Here is a 15,076-nt window from a genome sequence, read left to right as displayed (position 1 = left end):
CTCTCTTCTCCCTGGTGAACCGCTCTGCAAACAACCATCAATCTGAATATCAAATGCCTGAGAAAATCTGTTCTCCAGTACCTGCTGCTGATCTGTTTCAGCCAACAAGAAACACCATGAAATTGGAATTCACTGAGAAAAACTATAACAGCTTCCTGCTGCAGAACCTGAATAGACAGAGGAAATGCAAAGAGTACTGGGACATGGCCCTGAGCGTGGACCACCACATCTTCTTTGCACATCGTAATGTGCTGGCTGCTGTCTCCCCGCGGGTGAGGAGCCTCATCTCCAGCAATGACGTGAAGACCACCGATGAGCTCTTCATCACCATCGACTCCAGTTACCTGAGCCCAGTCACAGTGGACCAGCTCCTTGACTACTTCTATAGTGGCAAGGTGGTGATCTCTGAGCAAAACGTGGAGGAGCTGCTTCATGGGGCTCAATATTTCAACACACCACACCTTCGAATTCACTGCAATTACTTCCTTATTAAGTCCATCTGCCGTGCCAACTGCTTGCGCTACCTCTTCTTGGCCGAGCTATTTGAGCTCAAAGAGGTATCAGACTTAGCTTACTCTGGCATTCGCGACAACTTCCACTACTGGGCCAGTCCTGAGGGCTCCATGCACTTCATGCACTGTCCCCCTGTTATCTTTGGCCGCCTGCTCCGTGATGAAAACCTTCACGTGCTCAATGAGGACCAGGCTCTCAGCGCACTCATCAATTGGGTATATTTCCAGAAGGAGGAACGGGAGAAGTATTTCAAGAAGTTCTTCAATTACGTCAATCTCAATGCTGTCTCCGACAAGACACTGGTGTTTGCCAGCAACAAGCTGATGGGCATGGAGAACACCTCATCCCATGCAACCCTGATTGAGAGTGTCCTGATGGACCGCAAGCAGAAGCGGCCATGCAGCCTGCTGGTCTACCAGCGGAAAGGGGCTCTGCTCGATTCAGTGGTCATCCTCGGTGGCCAGAAGGCCCATGGCCAGTTCAACGATGGACTGTTTGCCTATATCATCCAGGAGAACCTGTGGATAAAGCTCTCCGACATGCCTTATCGAGCAGCAGCACTTAGTGCCACCTCTGCTGGTCGCTACATCTACATCTCTGGTGGCACCACTGAGCAGATTTCAGGGCTGAAGACGGCCTGGCGGTATGACATGGATGACAACTCCTGGACCAAGTTGCCTGACCTGCCCATCGGGCTTGTCTTCCACACCATGGTGACCTGTGGGGGGACGGTGTACTCAGTGGGCGGAAGCATTGCCCCAAGGCGGTATGTCTCCAAAATCTATCGCTATGATGAGCGGAAGGAAGTCTGGTGTGTGGCAGGGAAGATGAGCATCCCCATGGATAGTACTGCTGTGATCACGAAAGGCGACCGGCATCTGTACATTGTCACTGGACGGTGCTGGGTGAAAGGTTATATCTCCCGGGTCGGGGTAGTGGACTGCTTTGACACCAACACCGGGGATGTGGTCCAGTGTATCACTTTCCCCATTGAGTTCAACCACCGGCCCCTGCTCTCTTTCCAACAAGACAACATCCTCTGCGTGCACGGCCACCGGCAGAGCGTGGAAATCAATCTGCAGAAGGTAAAGGCCAGCAAGACGACCACCTCAGTGCCTCTCTTGCCCAACAACTGTCCCTTGGATGTGTCCCATGCTATATGCTCCATTGGAGACAACAAGGTGTTTGTATGTGGGGGTGTCATCACCGCCAGCGACGTCCAGACAAAGAACTACACCATCAATCCAAATGCCTTCTTGCTGGACCAAAAGACAAGCGAGTGGAAGACCCTGGCTCCCCCACCAGAGGCACTGGACTGTCCTGCCTGCTGTCTAGCCAAGCTACCTTGCAAGATTCTTCAAAGAATTAAAACAACATTTTAAGTGGGAGAATAAGTAAATGCATTATTATTCACAATTTAATGAGAAAGAGAGGAAGATGGCCTGTTGGTTCCTTCTAATTGTTCCAGTCCACATTTGGTCCTGAAGATGGAGATCCTGGGGTAGGGCTGCTCACAGTGGGTGGAAACTCAGGACCACTGTGTCACTGGAGGTCTCCAACAGGGGCTGGAAATGAACCCCCGGTAGGTGGGACAGACCTCTCCCAGGCACTGGCAAAGGCAATGTCTGTCTCCTATTCTCTACCCCTGTGGTCACCTCTCAGGCATCTGCTAGATCGACAGGTAAACATCGCTCAGAGCTGTGAAGCATTGAGCTCCTCTAGTACCCACTTCCCTTGGGTCTTCCATGAAAGTAGGAGAGGACCTGTCCCAGGTCTGAGAGAGGAACCTCACAGCCAGGAGGGAGAAGGTGATCTAGGCAAAGCACAGAAAAGAGGGCAGAAGGAACAGGGGAGGCAAGGTGGCTTGGCTACTATATTTGCCCATGCAGCTATGGTAGTCTGTGTCTCATTTGTGGGCAAGATGGAGGTTTCTTACAATTGTTTCTAGGAAGCCAGTTACATTGATAACTTTCTCCAGGAATATGAGTCTGAGGGACTGGGGATTAAAGAGAGGCCAGTAAAGGGAGAAGAAAGAAACATATATCCTGGTTGGGCACGGTGGCTCATGCCTGTAATACCAGCACTTTGGAAGGTGGAGACGGGAGGATCACCTGAGCCCAGGAGTTTGAGACCAGCCTGGGCAATAAAGCGAGACCCCATTTCTAGTATAAAAAGCAGATTACGAGGTCAGGAGATCAAGATCATCATGGCTAACACAGTGAAACCCTGTCTCTACTAAAAATACAAAAAATTAACCAGGCATGGTGGCACGCGCCTGTAGTCTCAGCTACTCAGGAAGCTGAGGCAAGAGAATTGCTTAAACCCAGGAGGCAGAGGTTGCAGTGAGCTGAGATCATGCCACTGCACTCCAGTCTGGGCGACAGAGTGAAACTCCATCTCAAAAATAAGAAGAAGAAGAAAGAAAGAAAGAAACCTGTATCCCTAGTGGAGAGAAGCTGTAGGGTGAGGCGAGATGCCAGAATGCTGTAAGAGTTAGGCCTATGGGACCAGATGGCCTGGTTCGAATGAATAACCAGTTCCATCCCTTACTGGGTGATCCTGGGCAAATTACTTAACATCTCAGTGTCTTCTTCCTCATCCATAAAAGGAGGATAATAAGAGAGCCTACCTCATAGAGTGGAATGTTAAATAACTTAATACATGAAAAATGCCTAGGACAGTCCCTGCATATCTACATAAGTACTTTTTTTTTTTGAGATGGAGTCTCGCTCTGTCACCCAGGCTGGAGTGCAGTGGTGCAATCTTGGCTCACTGTAACCTCTGCCTCCTGGGTTCAAGTGATTCTCCTACCTCAGCCTCCCAAGTAGCTGGGATTACAGGCGTGCACCACCACACCTGGCTAATTTTTGTATTTTTAGTAGAGACGGGGTTTCACTGTGTTGGCCAGACTGGTCTTGAACTCCCGACCTTAGGTGATCTGCCCACCTCAGCCTCCCAAAGTGCTGGGATTACATGTGTGAGCCACCACATCTGGCAGGAAGTACTTTTTTAAAAGGGGGAAAAAGGGGTCAAACAAGGGTCCTGATTCTTCAGCCTTTACATTAATTAAGTCCTCATAAAATGCTCTTTGAGACTCCCTGACTCAAAGCGCTGGTGAGCCTCCCACAGTTTTGTTTTGTTTTTTTTTGACATGGAGTTTTGCTCTTGTCGTCTAGGCTGGAGTGCAATGGCGTGGTCTTGGCTCACTGCAACCTCTGCCTCCCGGGTTCAAGCGATTCTCCTGCCTCAGCCTCCCAAGTAGCTGGATTACAGGTGCCCGCCACCACACCCAGCTAATTTTTGTGTTTTTAGTAGAGATGGGGTTTCACCATGTTGGCTAGGCGGGTCTCAAACTCTGGCCTAGTGATCTGCCCACCCCAGCCTCCCAAAGTGCTGGGATTACAGGCATGAGCCATCGTACCTTTTTTTCCCTTTCATTTTTTTGTGTATTCACATGTAATCCTCAACAATTTAGAAGAAATTTACCAACTCCTTGAAAACAATATGTAATTCTCATTCATCCATCCATTCACCCACCTGTTTATGAATTTACACATCCATTCATTCATTAATTCATATGCATGTGCACCATCACACCCTGTTCACCAAGGCCTCTCTGTGCCAGGTCCCTGTTCCTGGACTGGAGCCACAGGCATGACACAGATAATCCACCTGACAGGGAAGGGAGTATCTATACCAGTGCCATGCACCAGGAATGCAGTGCAAGCCACATAAGTAACTTAAACTTATCTAGTAGCCACATTAGAAAAGTAAAAAGAAAAAAAAAGATAAAAAAGGGAGAGAAAAAAAAGAAAAAGTAAAAAGAAACCAGTGAAATTAATAATTTATTTTATTTAACCCAATATATCAAAAATATTATCAGTTAAGTATATATTCAATATAAAAATTTATTAATCAACATTATTTTTCCATATGAAGTCATTGGAATTCCATATTTTACGTTACAGGACAGCTTAATTCAGTTTAACCCCTGTTGGTCTTGAACTTCTGGGCTCAAGTGATCCTCTTACCTCAGCCTCCCAAAGTGCTGGAATTACAGGTGTGAGCCACCATGCCTGGCCAAATAAATAAATTTCCTTTCATAGAAATTTATTTTCCATTAAATGGAAACGGTCCTTTCATCAAGACACCAATAGCAAAGAAGAGTTTCCTACCTCTGTCTTACTTATACAATGTTTCTGCTCAGGTATGAAGTCTGGTGTTAAAAACTGGGACATTTCAGTCCAAGTTGGATTGTCCAGAAATGCAAACTAGTACAATGGAATGATGACATGTTTTTTAAAGCCTATGGAGATATAATTCACATACCATACGATTCACTCATTTAAAGTATATAGCCAGAGGTGGTGGATCATGCCTGTAATCCTAACACTTTGGGAGTCCTAGGCAGGAGGATTACCTGAGGCCAGGAATTCAAGGTCAAGGTTAACAGTAAGCCATGATCATGCCACTGCACTCCAGCCTGGGTGACAAAGTGAGACCCCATCTCTAAATAAGAACTCAGTGGCTTTTGGTATATTCACAGAGCTGTGCAATCATTACCACAATCAATTTTGGAAGATTTTCATTATCCCCAAAAAGAAACCCTGCACCCCTAGTGTCACCCTCTAACTCCCCTATCTTTCCAGCCATAGGCAACCACTAATCTACTCTCTGTAAATAGCGATTTTCTGATTTTAGACATTTCATATAAATGGAATCATATAACATGACCTTCTATCTGGCTTCTTTCACCTTCACTTCTTTCACAAAATGTTTTTAATGTTCATATACGCTGTAGCATGTGTCAGTACTCCGTTTCTTTTTATTGCTGAATAAGGATATACGACATTTTGCTTATCTGTTCGATAGCTGATGAACATTTGGATTATTTCCACTTTTTGGCTATCATGAATAATGCTTCTTTGAATGTTCATGTACAAGTTTTTATATGGATGTATGCTTTCACTTCTCTTGGGTATATATCTAGGAATGGAATTGCTAGATTGTATGGTAACTCTATGTTTAACCATTTGAGGAACTGCCAGGCTATTTCCCAAAGCAATGGCATCATTTTATATTTCCACTAGCAATGTATGAGGGTTCCAATTTCTCCGTATCCTCACCAACACTTTATCTGTTTTTCCAAACACAGCCATTCTAGGGAGTGTGAATTGGCATCTCATTGTGGTTTTGATTTGCACTTCCCTAATGGCCACTGGATAGTGAGTATCTTTCAATGGGCTGATTTGTTAAGAGTATGTTAGGAAATATCTGCTACCAAGCATGTCCTCTGCATTTTCACCACTCTCAGTAATGAGAAAGAGCTCCTATTCACTCATATCTAGTTGCATATTTTGTATTATTTATTTATTTATTTATTTTATTTAGAGACGGAGTCTTGCCCTGTCACCCAGGCTGACGTGCGATGGCGTGATAGCTCACTGCAACCTCCACCTCCCAGGTTTAAGTGATTCTCTTGCTTCAGCCTCCCAAGTAGCTAGAATTACAGGTCTGGCTTTTTGTGTCTTTAGTAGAGATGGGGTTTCACCATGTTGGCCAGGCTGGTCTCAAACTCCTTACCTCATGATCCACCCGCCTTGGCCTCCCAAAGTGCTGGGATTACAGGCATGATCCACCGCGCCTGGCCTATTTTGTATCATTTAAAGGATGAAGTTCCACATTTGCTTCCAAAAGATCAGTGTTACATCTTTGAACCAAAGGAAATATATCACATGTAAGTTAGAATGCTTATTCAGACTCGTGGGAAACATTTTAAACCTATTTTATTACGACTGTAACACACACATAGAAAAGCACGATACATAATTGTACAGCTTAACAAATTATTGTAAATATCCATGTAACCACTATTCCATTCAAGAAATAGAGAACTGGCAGTCCCCCAGAAGCCTCCTACATGCCCCCATTCCTGATCATAATCCCTTCTTTCCCAACAAACCTTTATGATAATGTGTTCCTTTTCCATATACTTTAACCATCTAAGTAGACATTTCCAACAATATCATTTGTGTTTTTGTTTGTTTGTTTGTTTTTTTAAAATAAAGATGGGGTTTCACCATGATGGCCAGGCTGGTTTTGAACTCCTGACCTCAGGTGATCCACCCACCTCGGCCTCCCAAAGTGCTAGGATTACAGGCGTGAGCCACCAGGCCTGGCCAATATCATTTGTTTTTCTGAGACAGAGTCTTGCTCTGTCACCCAGGCTGGAGTACAGTGGCGTGATCTCAGGTCACTGCAAACCCTGCCTCCCAGGTTCAAGCAATTCTTCTGCCTAAGCCACCCAAGTAACTGGGACTACAGGCGCCCACCACCATGCCCAGCTAATTTTTGTACTTTTAGTAGAGACTGGGTTTCCCCCTGTTGGCCAGTCTGGTCTCGAACTCCTGACCTCAGGTGATCCGCCTGCCTCAGCCTCCCAAAGTGTTGGGATTACAAGTGTGAGCCACTGCACCCAGCCTTATTTATTTATTTTTGAGACAGAGTGGTGCTCTTGTCACCCAGGGTGGTGTGATCTTGGCTCAATGCAACCTCTACATCTCAGGTTCAAGTGATTCTCCTATTTCTGCCTCCCAAATAGCAGGGACTACAGGTGAGTGCCATTATGCCTGCCTAATTTCTGTATTTTTAGTAGAGATGGGGTTTCCCCATGTTGGCCAGGCTAGTCTCGAACTCCTGACCTCAGGTCATCAGCCCACCTTGGCCTCCCAAAGTGCTGGGATTATAGGTGTGAGCCACTAAGCCTGGCCTATTTTTTTTTTTTTTTTTTAAACAGAGTCTCATTCTGTTGCCAGGCACCAGGCTGGAGTGCAGTGGCACAATCTCAGCTCACTGCAACCTCTGCCTCCCAGGTTCAAGCAATTCTCCTGCCTCAGCCTCCCAAGTAGCTGCCACCATGCCCAGCTAATTTTTGTAGTTTAGTATAGATGGTGTTTCACTGTATTGGCCAGAATGCTGTCAATCTCTTGACCTCGTGATCCGCCTGCCTCAGCCTCCCAAAGTGCTGGTATTACAGGTGTGAGCCACCGCACTGGGCCTGCCAGGCCTAATTTTAATTTTTTTTTTTTTTTTTTTTTTGAGATGGAGTCTCCCTCTTGTCGCCCAGACTGGAGTGCAGTGGCACGATCTCAGCTCACTGCAACCTCCGCCTCCCGGGTTCTAATGATTATCCTGCCTCAGCCTCCTGAGTAGTTGGGACTACAGGCATGTGCCACCCTCCTGGCTAATTTTTTGTATTTTCAATACAGATGGGGTTTCATCGTGTTAGTCAGGATGATCTCCATCTCCTGACCTGGTGATCCGCCTGCCTCGGCCTCCCAAAGTGTTGAGATTACTGGCGTGAGCCACCATGCCTGGCCTTAAATTTTTATTTTATTTTATTTTAGTCTTTTTCTTTCTTTGTGAAGAATGGGGTTTCACTATGTTGCCCAGGCAGGTCTCAAATTCCTGGCCTCAAGCTATCCTCATGCCTCTGCCTCCTTAATTGCTGGGTTATAGGCATGAGCCACTGGGACTGTTTGTTATTTTTTATTATTTTATTTATTTTCTCCCTGCCATTAATGACAAAAATAAATAAATTGAGGGGCAGAGCAAGATGGCTGGATAGAGTGCTCCACCAGTATTTCCCTCTGCAGGAAAACCAAGTTTGACAACTATCTATACCAAGGGAGTACCTTCATAGGAACCAAAAACCATGTGAGCACTCACAGTGCCTGGTTTTTACTTCATATTACTGAAAGAGGCATTGAAGAGGGTAGGAAAGACAATTTTTTTTTTTTTTTTTGAGATGGAGTTTCGCTGTTGTTACCCAGGCTGGAGTGCAATGGCGCAATCTCGGCTCACCGCAACCTCCGCCTCCTGGATTCAAGCAATTCTCCTGCCTCAGCCTCCCAAGTAGCTGGGACTACAAGCGTGCACCACCATGCCCAGCTAATTTTTGTATTTTTAGTAGAGACGGGGTTTCACCTTGTTGACCAGGATGGTCTCGATCTCTTGACCTCGTGATCCACCCGCCTTGGCCTCCCAAAGTGCTGGGATTATAGGCGTGAGCCACCGCGCCTGGCCGAAAAGACAATCTTGAATTACCAATGCTGCCAGTATCGTCCAGCAGCCACATGGCATGGAGAATCTATATATGAGCTTGGGGAGGGAGAGTGCAGTGATTGTGAGACTTTGCATTGAACTCAGTGCTGGCCTGTCACAGTAGAAAGCAGAACCAGGCTGTACTCAGCTGCTGCCTAACCACAGAGGAAGCATTTGCACTGGCCCTATCCAGAGGGGAATCGCCCACCCAGTGGTTGGAGCTTGAGTTTGGGCAAGCCTCACCACCATGGGCTGGAGTGCTCTGGGGCCCTAAGTGAACTTAAAGGGCTGTCTAGGCCACAAGGATTACAATTCCTAGGAAAGTCCTGGTGGTGAGCTAGGCTCAGAGCCAGTGGACTTGGGGGGCACACAGCCTACTGAGATACCAGCCCAGCTGGTTAATGGAGTGCTTGCATCACCCCTTCTCCAACCCCAGGCAGGACACCTCATAGCTACAAAAGAAACCTCTTCCTTCTGCTTGGGGAGAGGAAGGATGACTAAAAAGGATTCTGTCTTGCATCTTGGATACCAGCTCAGCCACAGTAGGATAGGGCATTAGTCGGAGTCAGAAAGCCTCCATTCCAGGCCCTACACATTTCTAGACACACCCTGGGCCAGAAGGGAACCTGCTGCCTTGAAGGGAAGAATCCAACCCAGGCAGGATCCATCACCTGCTGACTAAAGAGCCGTTGGGCCCTGAAAAACCAGCAGCAATACCCAGGTAGTATGCTGTGAGCCTTGAGTGAGACTCAGGGACTACTGGCTCCAGGTGAGACCTAGCACATTCCCAGCTGTGGCGGCCTCAGGGAGAGATTCCTTCTGCTTGAGAAAAACAGACGGAAAAGTAAAGGGGACTTTGCCTTGCATCTTAGGTACCGGCTCGGCCACAGCGGGGCTAGAGCACCAAGCAAGCTTTTAGGTTTCCCAATTCCAGATCTTGGCTCTTAAATGTCATTTCTGGACCTGAACTGGGCCAGAGGGAGGCCCACTGCCCTGAAAGGTGAGTCCCAGGTGTGGCAGCATTCACCACAACTGACTGAAGAGCACTTGGGGCCAGGTGCGGTGGCTCATGCCTGTAATCCTAGCACTTTGGGAGCCCAAGGTGGGTGGATCACTTGAGGTACGGAGTTCAAGACCAGCCTGGGCAATATAATGAAACCCTGTCTCTACTAAAAATACAAAAATTAACTGAGTGTGGTGGCCTGTGCCTGTAATCCCAGCTACTCGGGAGGCTGAAGCAAGAAAATCGCTTGAACCAGGGAGGTGGAGGTTGTAGTGAGCAGAGATCATGCCACTGCACTCCAGCCTGGGCAAAAGAGCAAAACTCTAAGAAGAAAAAAGAGCACTTGGGTCTTAATGAACATCAGTGGTAGCCTGGCAGTACTTCCTGTAGGCTTCTGGTGGTGGCTATGGGGGTGAGGCTCCTCTGCTTAAGGAAAGGGGAGGGAAGAGTTGGAAGAACTGTGTGAGATCTCAGGGGCAGTGCAATAGAACACCTCTCTGGACCTACCCAGGGCCTGGGGGAACTCACTGCCCTGAAGGGATGTTTACAAGCCTGACTGGTTTTACAGCCTGCTGATTGAAGAGCCCTAGGGCCTTGAACAAACATAGGCAGTAGCTTGGTAGTGATTACAGAGGGCCTTGAGCAAGCCCCAGGGCTGTGCTGGCTTCAGGTCTGACCCAGAGCAGTCTCAGTGCTGGTGGCCACAGGGGTGCTTGTGTCACTCCACCCCAGCTCCAGGTAGCTCAACACAGAGAGAGACTCCATGTTTGGGGAAAGTAAGGGAAGAGAAAAGAGCCCCTGCCTAGTAATCCAGAGAATTCTTTCAGATCTTATCCAGGACCCCCAAGGTGGTATTTCTGAGTCTGCAAGAACCACAGTGTTACTGGGCGTAGGGTGCACCCTAATGCAGATATGGCTTAGTTCACAACACCCAAGTCCTTTCAAACGCTTGTAAAGCCTTCCCAAGAAGGATGGGTACAAACAGCCCCAGCCTGCTAACACTACAATAAATACCTAACTCTTCCATCTCCAAACACTGCCAAACATCCATAAGCATCAAGACCATCCATGAAAACATACCTCATCAAACTAACATAAGGCACCAAGGACCAATCCTGGAGAAACAGAGACAGGTGACTTTTCAGGCTGAATTCAAAACAGCTGTTTTGAGGAAAACTAAAAAAAAATTCAAGATAATGCAGAGAAGGAATTCAGAATTCTATCAGATAAATTTAACAAACAGACTGAAATAATTTAAAGAAGGTTTTAATCTTTTGTTTAAAAAATTTTATTTTAATTATTTTTTATTTTTTTTGAGATGGAGTTTTGCTCTTGTTGCCCAGGCTGGAGTACAGTGGCACGATCTTGGCTCATTGCAGCCTCTGCCTCCTCGGCTCAAGCAATTCTCCTGCCTCAGTCTCCCGAGTAGCTGGAATTACAGGCGCCCGCCACCACACCCAGCTAATTTTTTGTATTCTTAGTAGAGATGGGGTGTCGCCATGTTGGCTGGGCTGGTCTCAAATTCCTGGCCTCAGGTGATCCGCCCACCTTGGCCTCCCAAAATGCTGGGATTACAGGAGTCAGCCACTGCGCTCAGCCAAGTTTTAATTGTTCTTATAATTTATTTATAATATTTACTTTAAGTTACTCTTACTTTATAATTTATTATAAAAGCAGAAATTCTGAAGTTGAAAAGTGCAATTGACAACTAAAGAATGCATCAGAGTCTATTAATAGCAGAATTGATCAAGTAGAAGAATTAGTGAGCTTCAAGACAAGCTATTTGAAAATACAGTCAGAGGCCAGGCATGGTGGTTCATGCCAGTAATCCCAGCACTTTGGGAGGCTGCGGTGGGCAGATCACTTGAGGCCAAGAGTTTGAGACCAGCCTGGCCAATGTGGCAAACCCTGTCTCTACGAAAAATACAAAAAAAAAAAAAAAATTAGCCAGGCATGGTGGTGCATGTCTGTAGTCCCAGCTACTCAGGAGGCTGAAGCATGAGAATTGCTTCAACCAGGGAGGCAGAGTTTTCAGTGAGCTGAGATTGTGCCACTGCACTCCAGCCTGGGTGAGAAAGTAAGACTGCCTCAAAAAAAGTTAAGAAAAGAGAAACAGTCAGAGAAGACAAAAAAAAGGAATAAAAATGAAGCACAGCCAGGTGTGGTGGCTCATGCCTGTAATCCAATACTTTGGGAGGATGAGGCAGGCAGATCACTTGAGGTCAGCAATTTGAGACCAGCCTGGCCAACATGGTGAAACCTCATCTCTACTAAAACTACAAAAATTAGCCAGGTGTGGTGGTACACACCTGTAATCCCAGCTACTCAAGAGGCTGAGGCAGGAGAATTGCTTGAACCACTGTGCCTGGCCTAGATCAGGCAGGATTCTTTATGACAGAAACACAATTCAAAATTGTCTTAAGAGAAGAAAAATAGAATTTATTTGTTCACAGAACCAAAAAGTACAGAAGTAGATCTTTCACTTCAAGCACGGCTGAATCCAGGTCCTCAATGATGCCAATAGGTTGTCTTTCTCACTCTCTGCATTCCTTCATGTTCTTCATTCTCAGACTGAATCTCTCCTCTTCATTGCAAGATGGCCACAGGAAGCTCAAAGTTTACACTTTGCCTGCTTGTCAGCTCCAGCAGAAAGAGTAGCTCTTTCCCTGATTCTAGTAACAGCCCTGGAATTGAGTCTCATGAGCCTGGCTTGACTCACTTGTCCATTCCCAAACCAATCATTTGGGTAGGGAATGGGATGTTCTAATTGGCCAGGCCTGGGTCACATGGAAGTGGTCCACTCAATCCAAACCACAAAACTGAAAATGAGGAAGAGTGGTTCCCCAGAGGAATACTGGAGTGCTGTTATCAAAACAAAGGGAATTGGATGTAGGCAGGCAGAACAACAGATGTCCACTACACTTCCACCCCTTAACCTAGTGCAAACTGATTTCCACTCCTGGCATTCACTGACATCTTTCTCAACAAAGTGACCAGGGAACTTGAGGGCCAAGAGCATTTGCTCAGCTCTCATTCTTCACCTTTCTGCTAGTCACTCCGTCCTTTTGCAAACTCTCCTTGACTTCCATCACCCAGCTCTAATTGAAGTCTCCAGTCTCTCTGACCCACCCCTCTACTTCCTTCGCATGTCTCCATCCTCTAAGATTTAGGCCTCAGTCTTTCCCTCTCTAGTCTCTATCTATGGTCCCATTCTCTCCTGTGTACACTTCTAGTTCCTGGACATCTTTTAAATCTTCTCCTGGCAGTCACCTGAGCTCCCTCAGAGCCCTCAAACTAATGGTTCTGGCAATTTCACAGATTCATGATTTATGACCTCATCCTTTTCCCTTGCCTTTTTCCCAGCCCTTACCTCTGATCAGTTCCCAAGTTAGTCACTTCCCTATTGGGACCCAATTTCCCATCAATGCTCTCCACTCAGCTCCATACCTCTGCCCTACCCAGACCTTCTCATGTCACTACTGACATCTCTGCCCACAGCCTCTGCCCCATGCATCTTGCACTCAGGGGCCTGATTAACCTCCTAAGCAGCAGTTGATCAAAACAGTGCTTTATCTGAAACCTTCCACGGTTCCTTATTGCCATTAAGACTCCTTAGCGGCCGGGCTTGGTGGCTCACGCCTGTAAGCTGGAAAGCTGAGGCGGGTGGATCACAAGGTCAGGAGTTCAAGACCAGCCTGGCCAACATGGTGAAACCCCGTCTCTACTAAAAATACAAAAACTTAGCCGGACGTGGTGGCACATGCCTGTAATCCCAGCTACTTGGGAGGCTGAGACAGGAGAATCGCTTGAACCCAGGAGGCGGAGGTTGCGGTGAGCTGAGAATGCCCCATTGTACTCCAGCCTGGGCAACAAGAGCGAAACTCTGTCTCAAAAAAAAAAAAAAAAAAAATACTCCTTAGCATGGACTGCTTTCAGGGCTCCAGAATCTGTCTCTGGATTTACCTTCAGTTACTCATCTTGCTGAGTTCTTCAGACTCAAACTAATTTACTCACTGTCCCGAAAACATGCCAAACATTTTCCCACCTCTGAACTTCTACACGACACTAACATTAGATCCTCATTATTGACTCTTCGACATTTTACCCATATTTCAAAACTGAGCTCCAAGCCACCTCTGTGAAGTCATTCCTAAATACATCAGCTATTCCTCCAATTTTGAGTATACATGTTTGTTGCTCTTGTATAATACGTAATGCCTCCTCTAGCAAGGGAATCACAGAAGAGCTTCTTCCAAAGTCACACATTTCCCCAGAAAGAATGCTGTTTGTCCTGGAGCTACTACTGTTGTGAGCAACTAAAAGTTGTCTTCCGGCTGGGTGTGGTGGCTCACGCTGTAATCCCAGGATTTGGGGAGGCTGAGGTGGGTGCATCACCTGAGGTCGAGTTTAGATCAGCCTGACCAAAATGGAGAAACTCCATCTCTACTAAAAATACTAAAAATTAGCCAGGTGTGGTGGTACATGCCTGTAATCCCAGCTACTCGGGAGGCTGAGGCAGGAGAATCGCTTGAACCTGGGAGGCAGAGGTTGCCGGGAGTGGAGATCATGCCATTGCATTCCAGCCTGGTCAACAAAAGTGAAATTGTCTCAGAAAAACAAATAAGCAAACAAAAAAAATCCCCCAAAAAACAAGAACAGAGAGGGGGAAACAGAATCAATTGCAGACCCTAACATTTTAACTTTCTTAAATGTTTTTCTTCCATACTTTCCTATGGTTCAGACTTTAAATAACTTTAAAAGTAAATTATGCTTTAAATAAATATCCTTTTTTTAATTTGCTTCATTTTTCCTTCATAATAATGATCCCTCCCGCCCTTTTTTTGTCATCAAAGATATGTGTGGTGGTTTTTTTTTTTTTTTTTTTTTAAAAAAACACTTTCTTGTCCCCTGCTGACTACCTCTGGAAGCTTCTTGTTGACCCCTGGTTGGTTTTTTGGTTTCTTTCTTTTTTTGGCTTTTCACTTTTTAGGGTGTTGGCGGTGGTGAAGGAGAAGGGTCCTTCTGGCGGCCTCTTCATAAGCACTCCTCAACATGAGCGTGATTAACTGGAATCACAATTATTCCTATGGTGTAGACAAAATTAGCCATGTAGCTATTAACATGTCCGTGATTCAAAAAAAACACTGAACTTTCTTTTTCTTGTTGCCCTAGTATCTTGGAAGTCCCGAGGAGACAGATGTTTCCTCTTGGTCACTGACTCCCTGGGTGACTGATGCCCCTCGAACAGCAGGGCCACTGTGTTTCCCTTTGAAGCAAGTGATCCTTAAGGAATTTTACAGGTTAGTAATTTCTGTCTAGCTCTGAAAAGACGTAATGGCTGCAAAAGTGCTTCGTCAAAGAAGATAAGACATATTCACTTTTTAATAAAAATACTTATGGGGGAGAAAAATTGGAGTGGAATGAATCAATTACAGTAAATCTATGGGCTCCAAGGGA

General features: G+C 46.1%; 1 protein-coding gene across 1 annotated transcript; it reads left to right on the top strand.

Moving 5' to 3' along the window:
• Positions 1-1,949, top strand: CCIN (calicin). Its single transcript, XM_012463357.2, has one exon. The coding sequence runs from the start codon at positions 54-56 to the stop codon at positions 1,893-1,895; it is 1,842 nt and encodes a 613-aa protein (XP_012318780.2). The 5' UTR covers positions 1-53; the 3' UTR covers positions 1,896-1,949.
• The last annotated feature ends 13,127 nt before the right edge of the window (positions 1,950-15,076 follow it).

Source organism: Aotus nancymaae, unplaced genomic scaffold (genome assembly GCF_030222135.1).
Source record: "Aotus nancymaae isolate 86718 unplaced genomic scaffold, 86718_ANA_hifiasm-v0.15.2.pri h1tg000003l, whole genome shotgun sequence".
Lineage (NCBI taxonomy): Eukaryota > Metazoa > Chordata > Mammalia > Primates > Aotidae > Aotus > Aotus nancymaae.
This window is presented reverse-complemented; position numbering and strand designations above follow the sequence as displayed.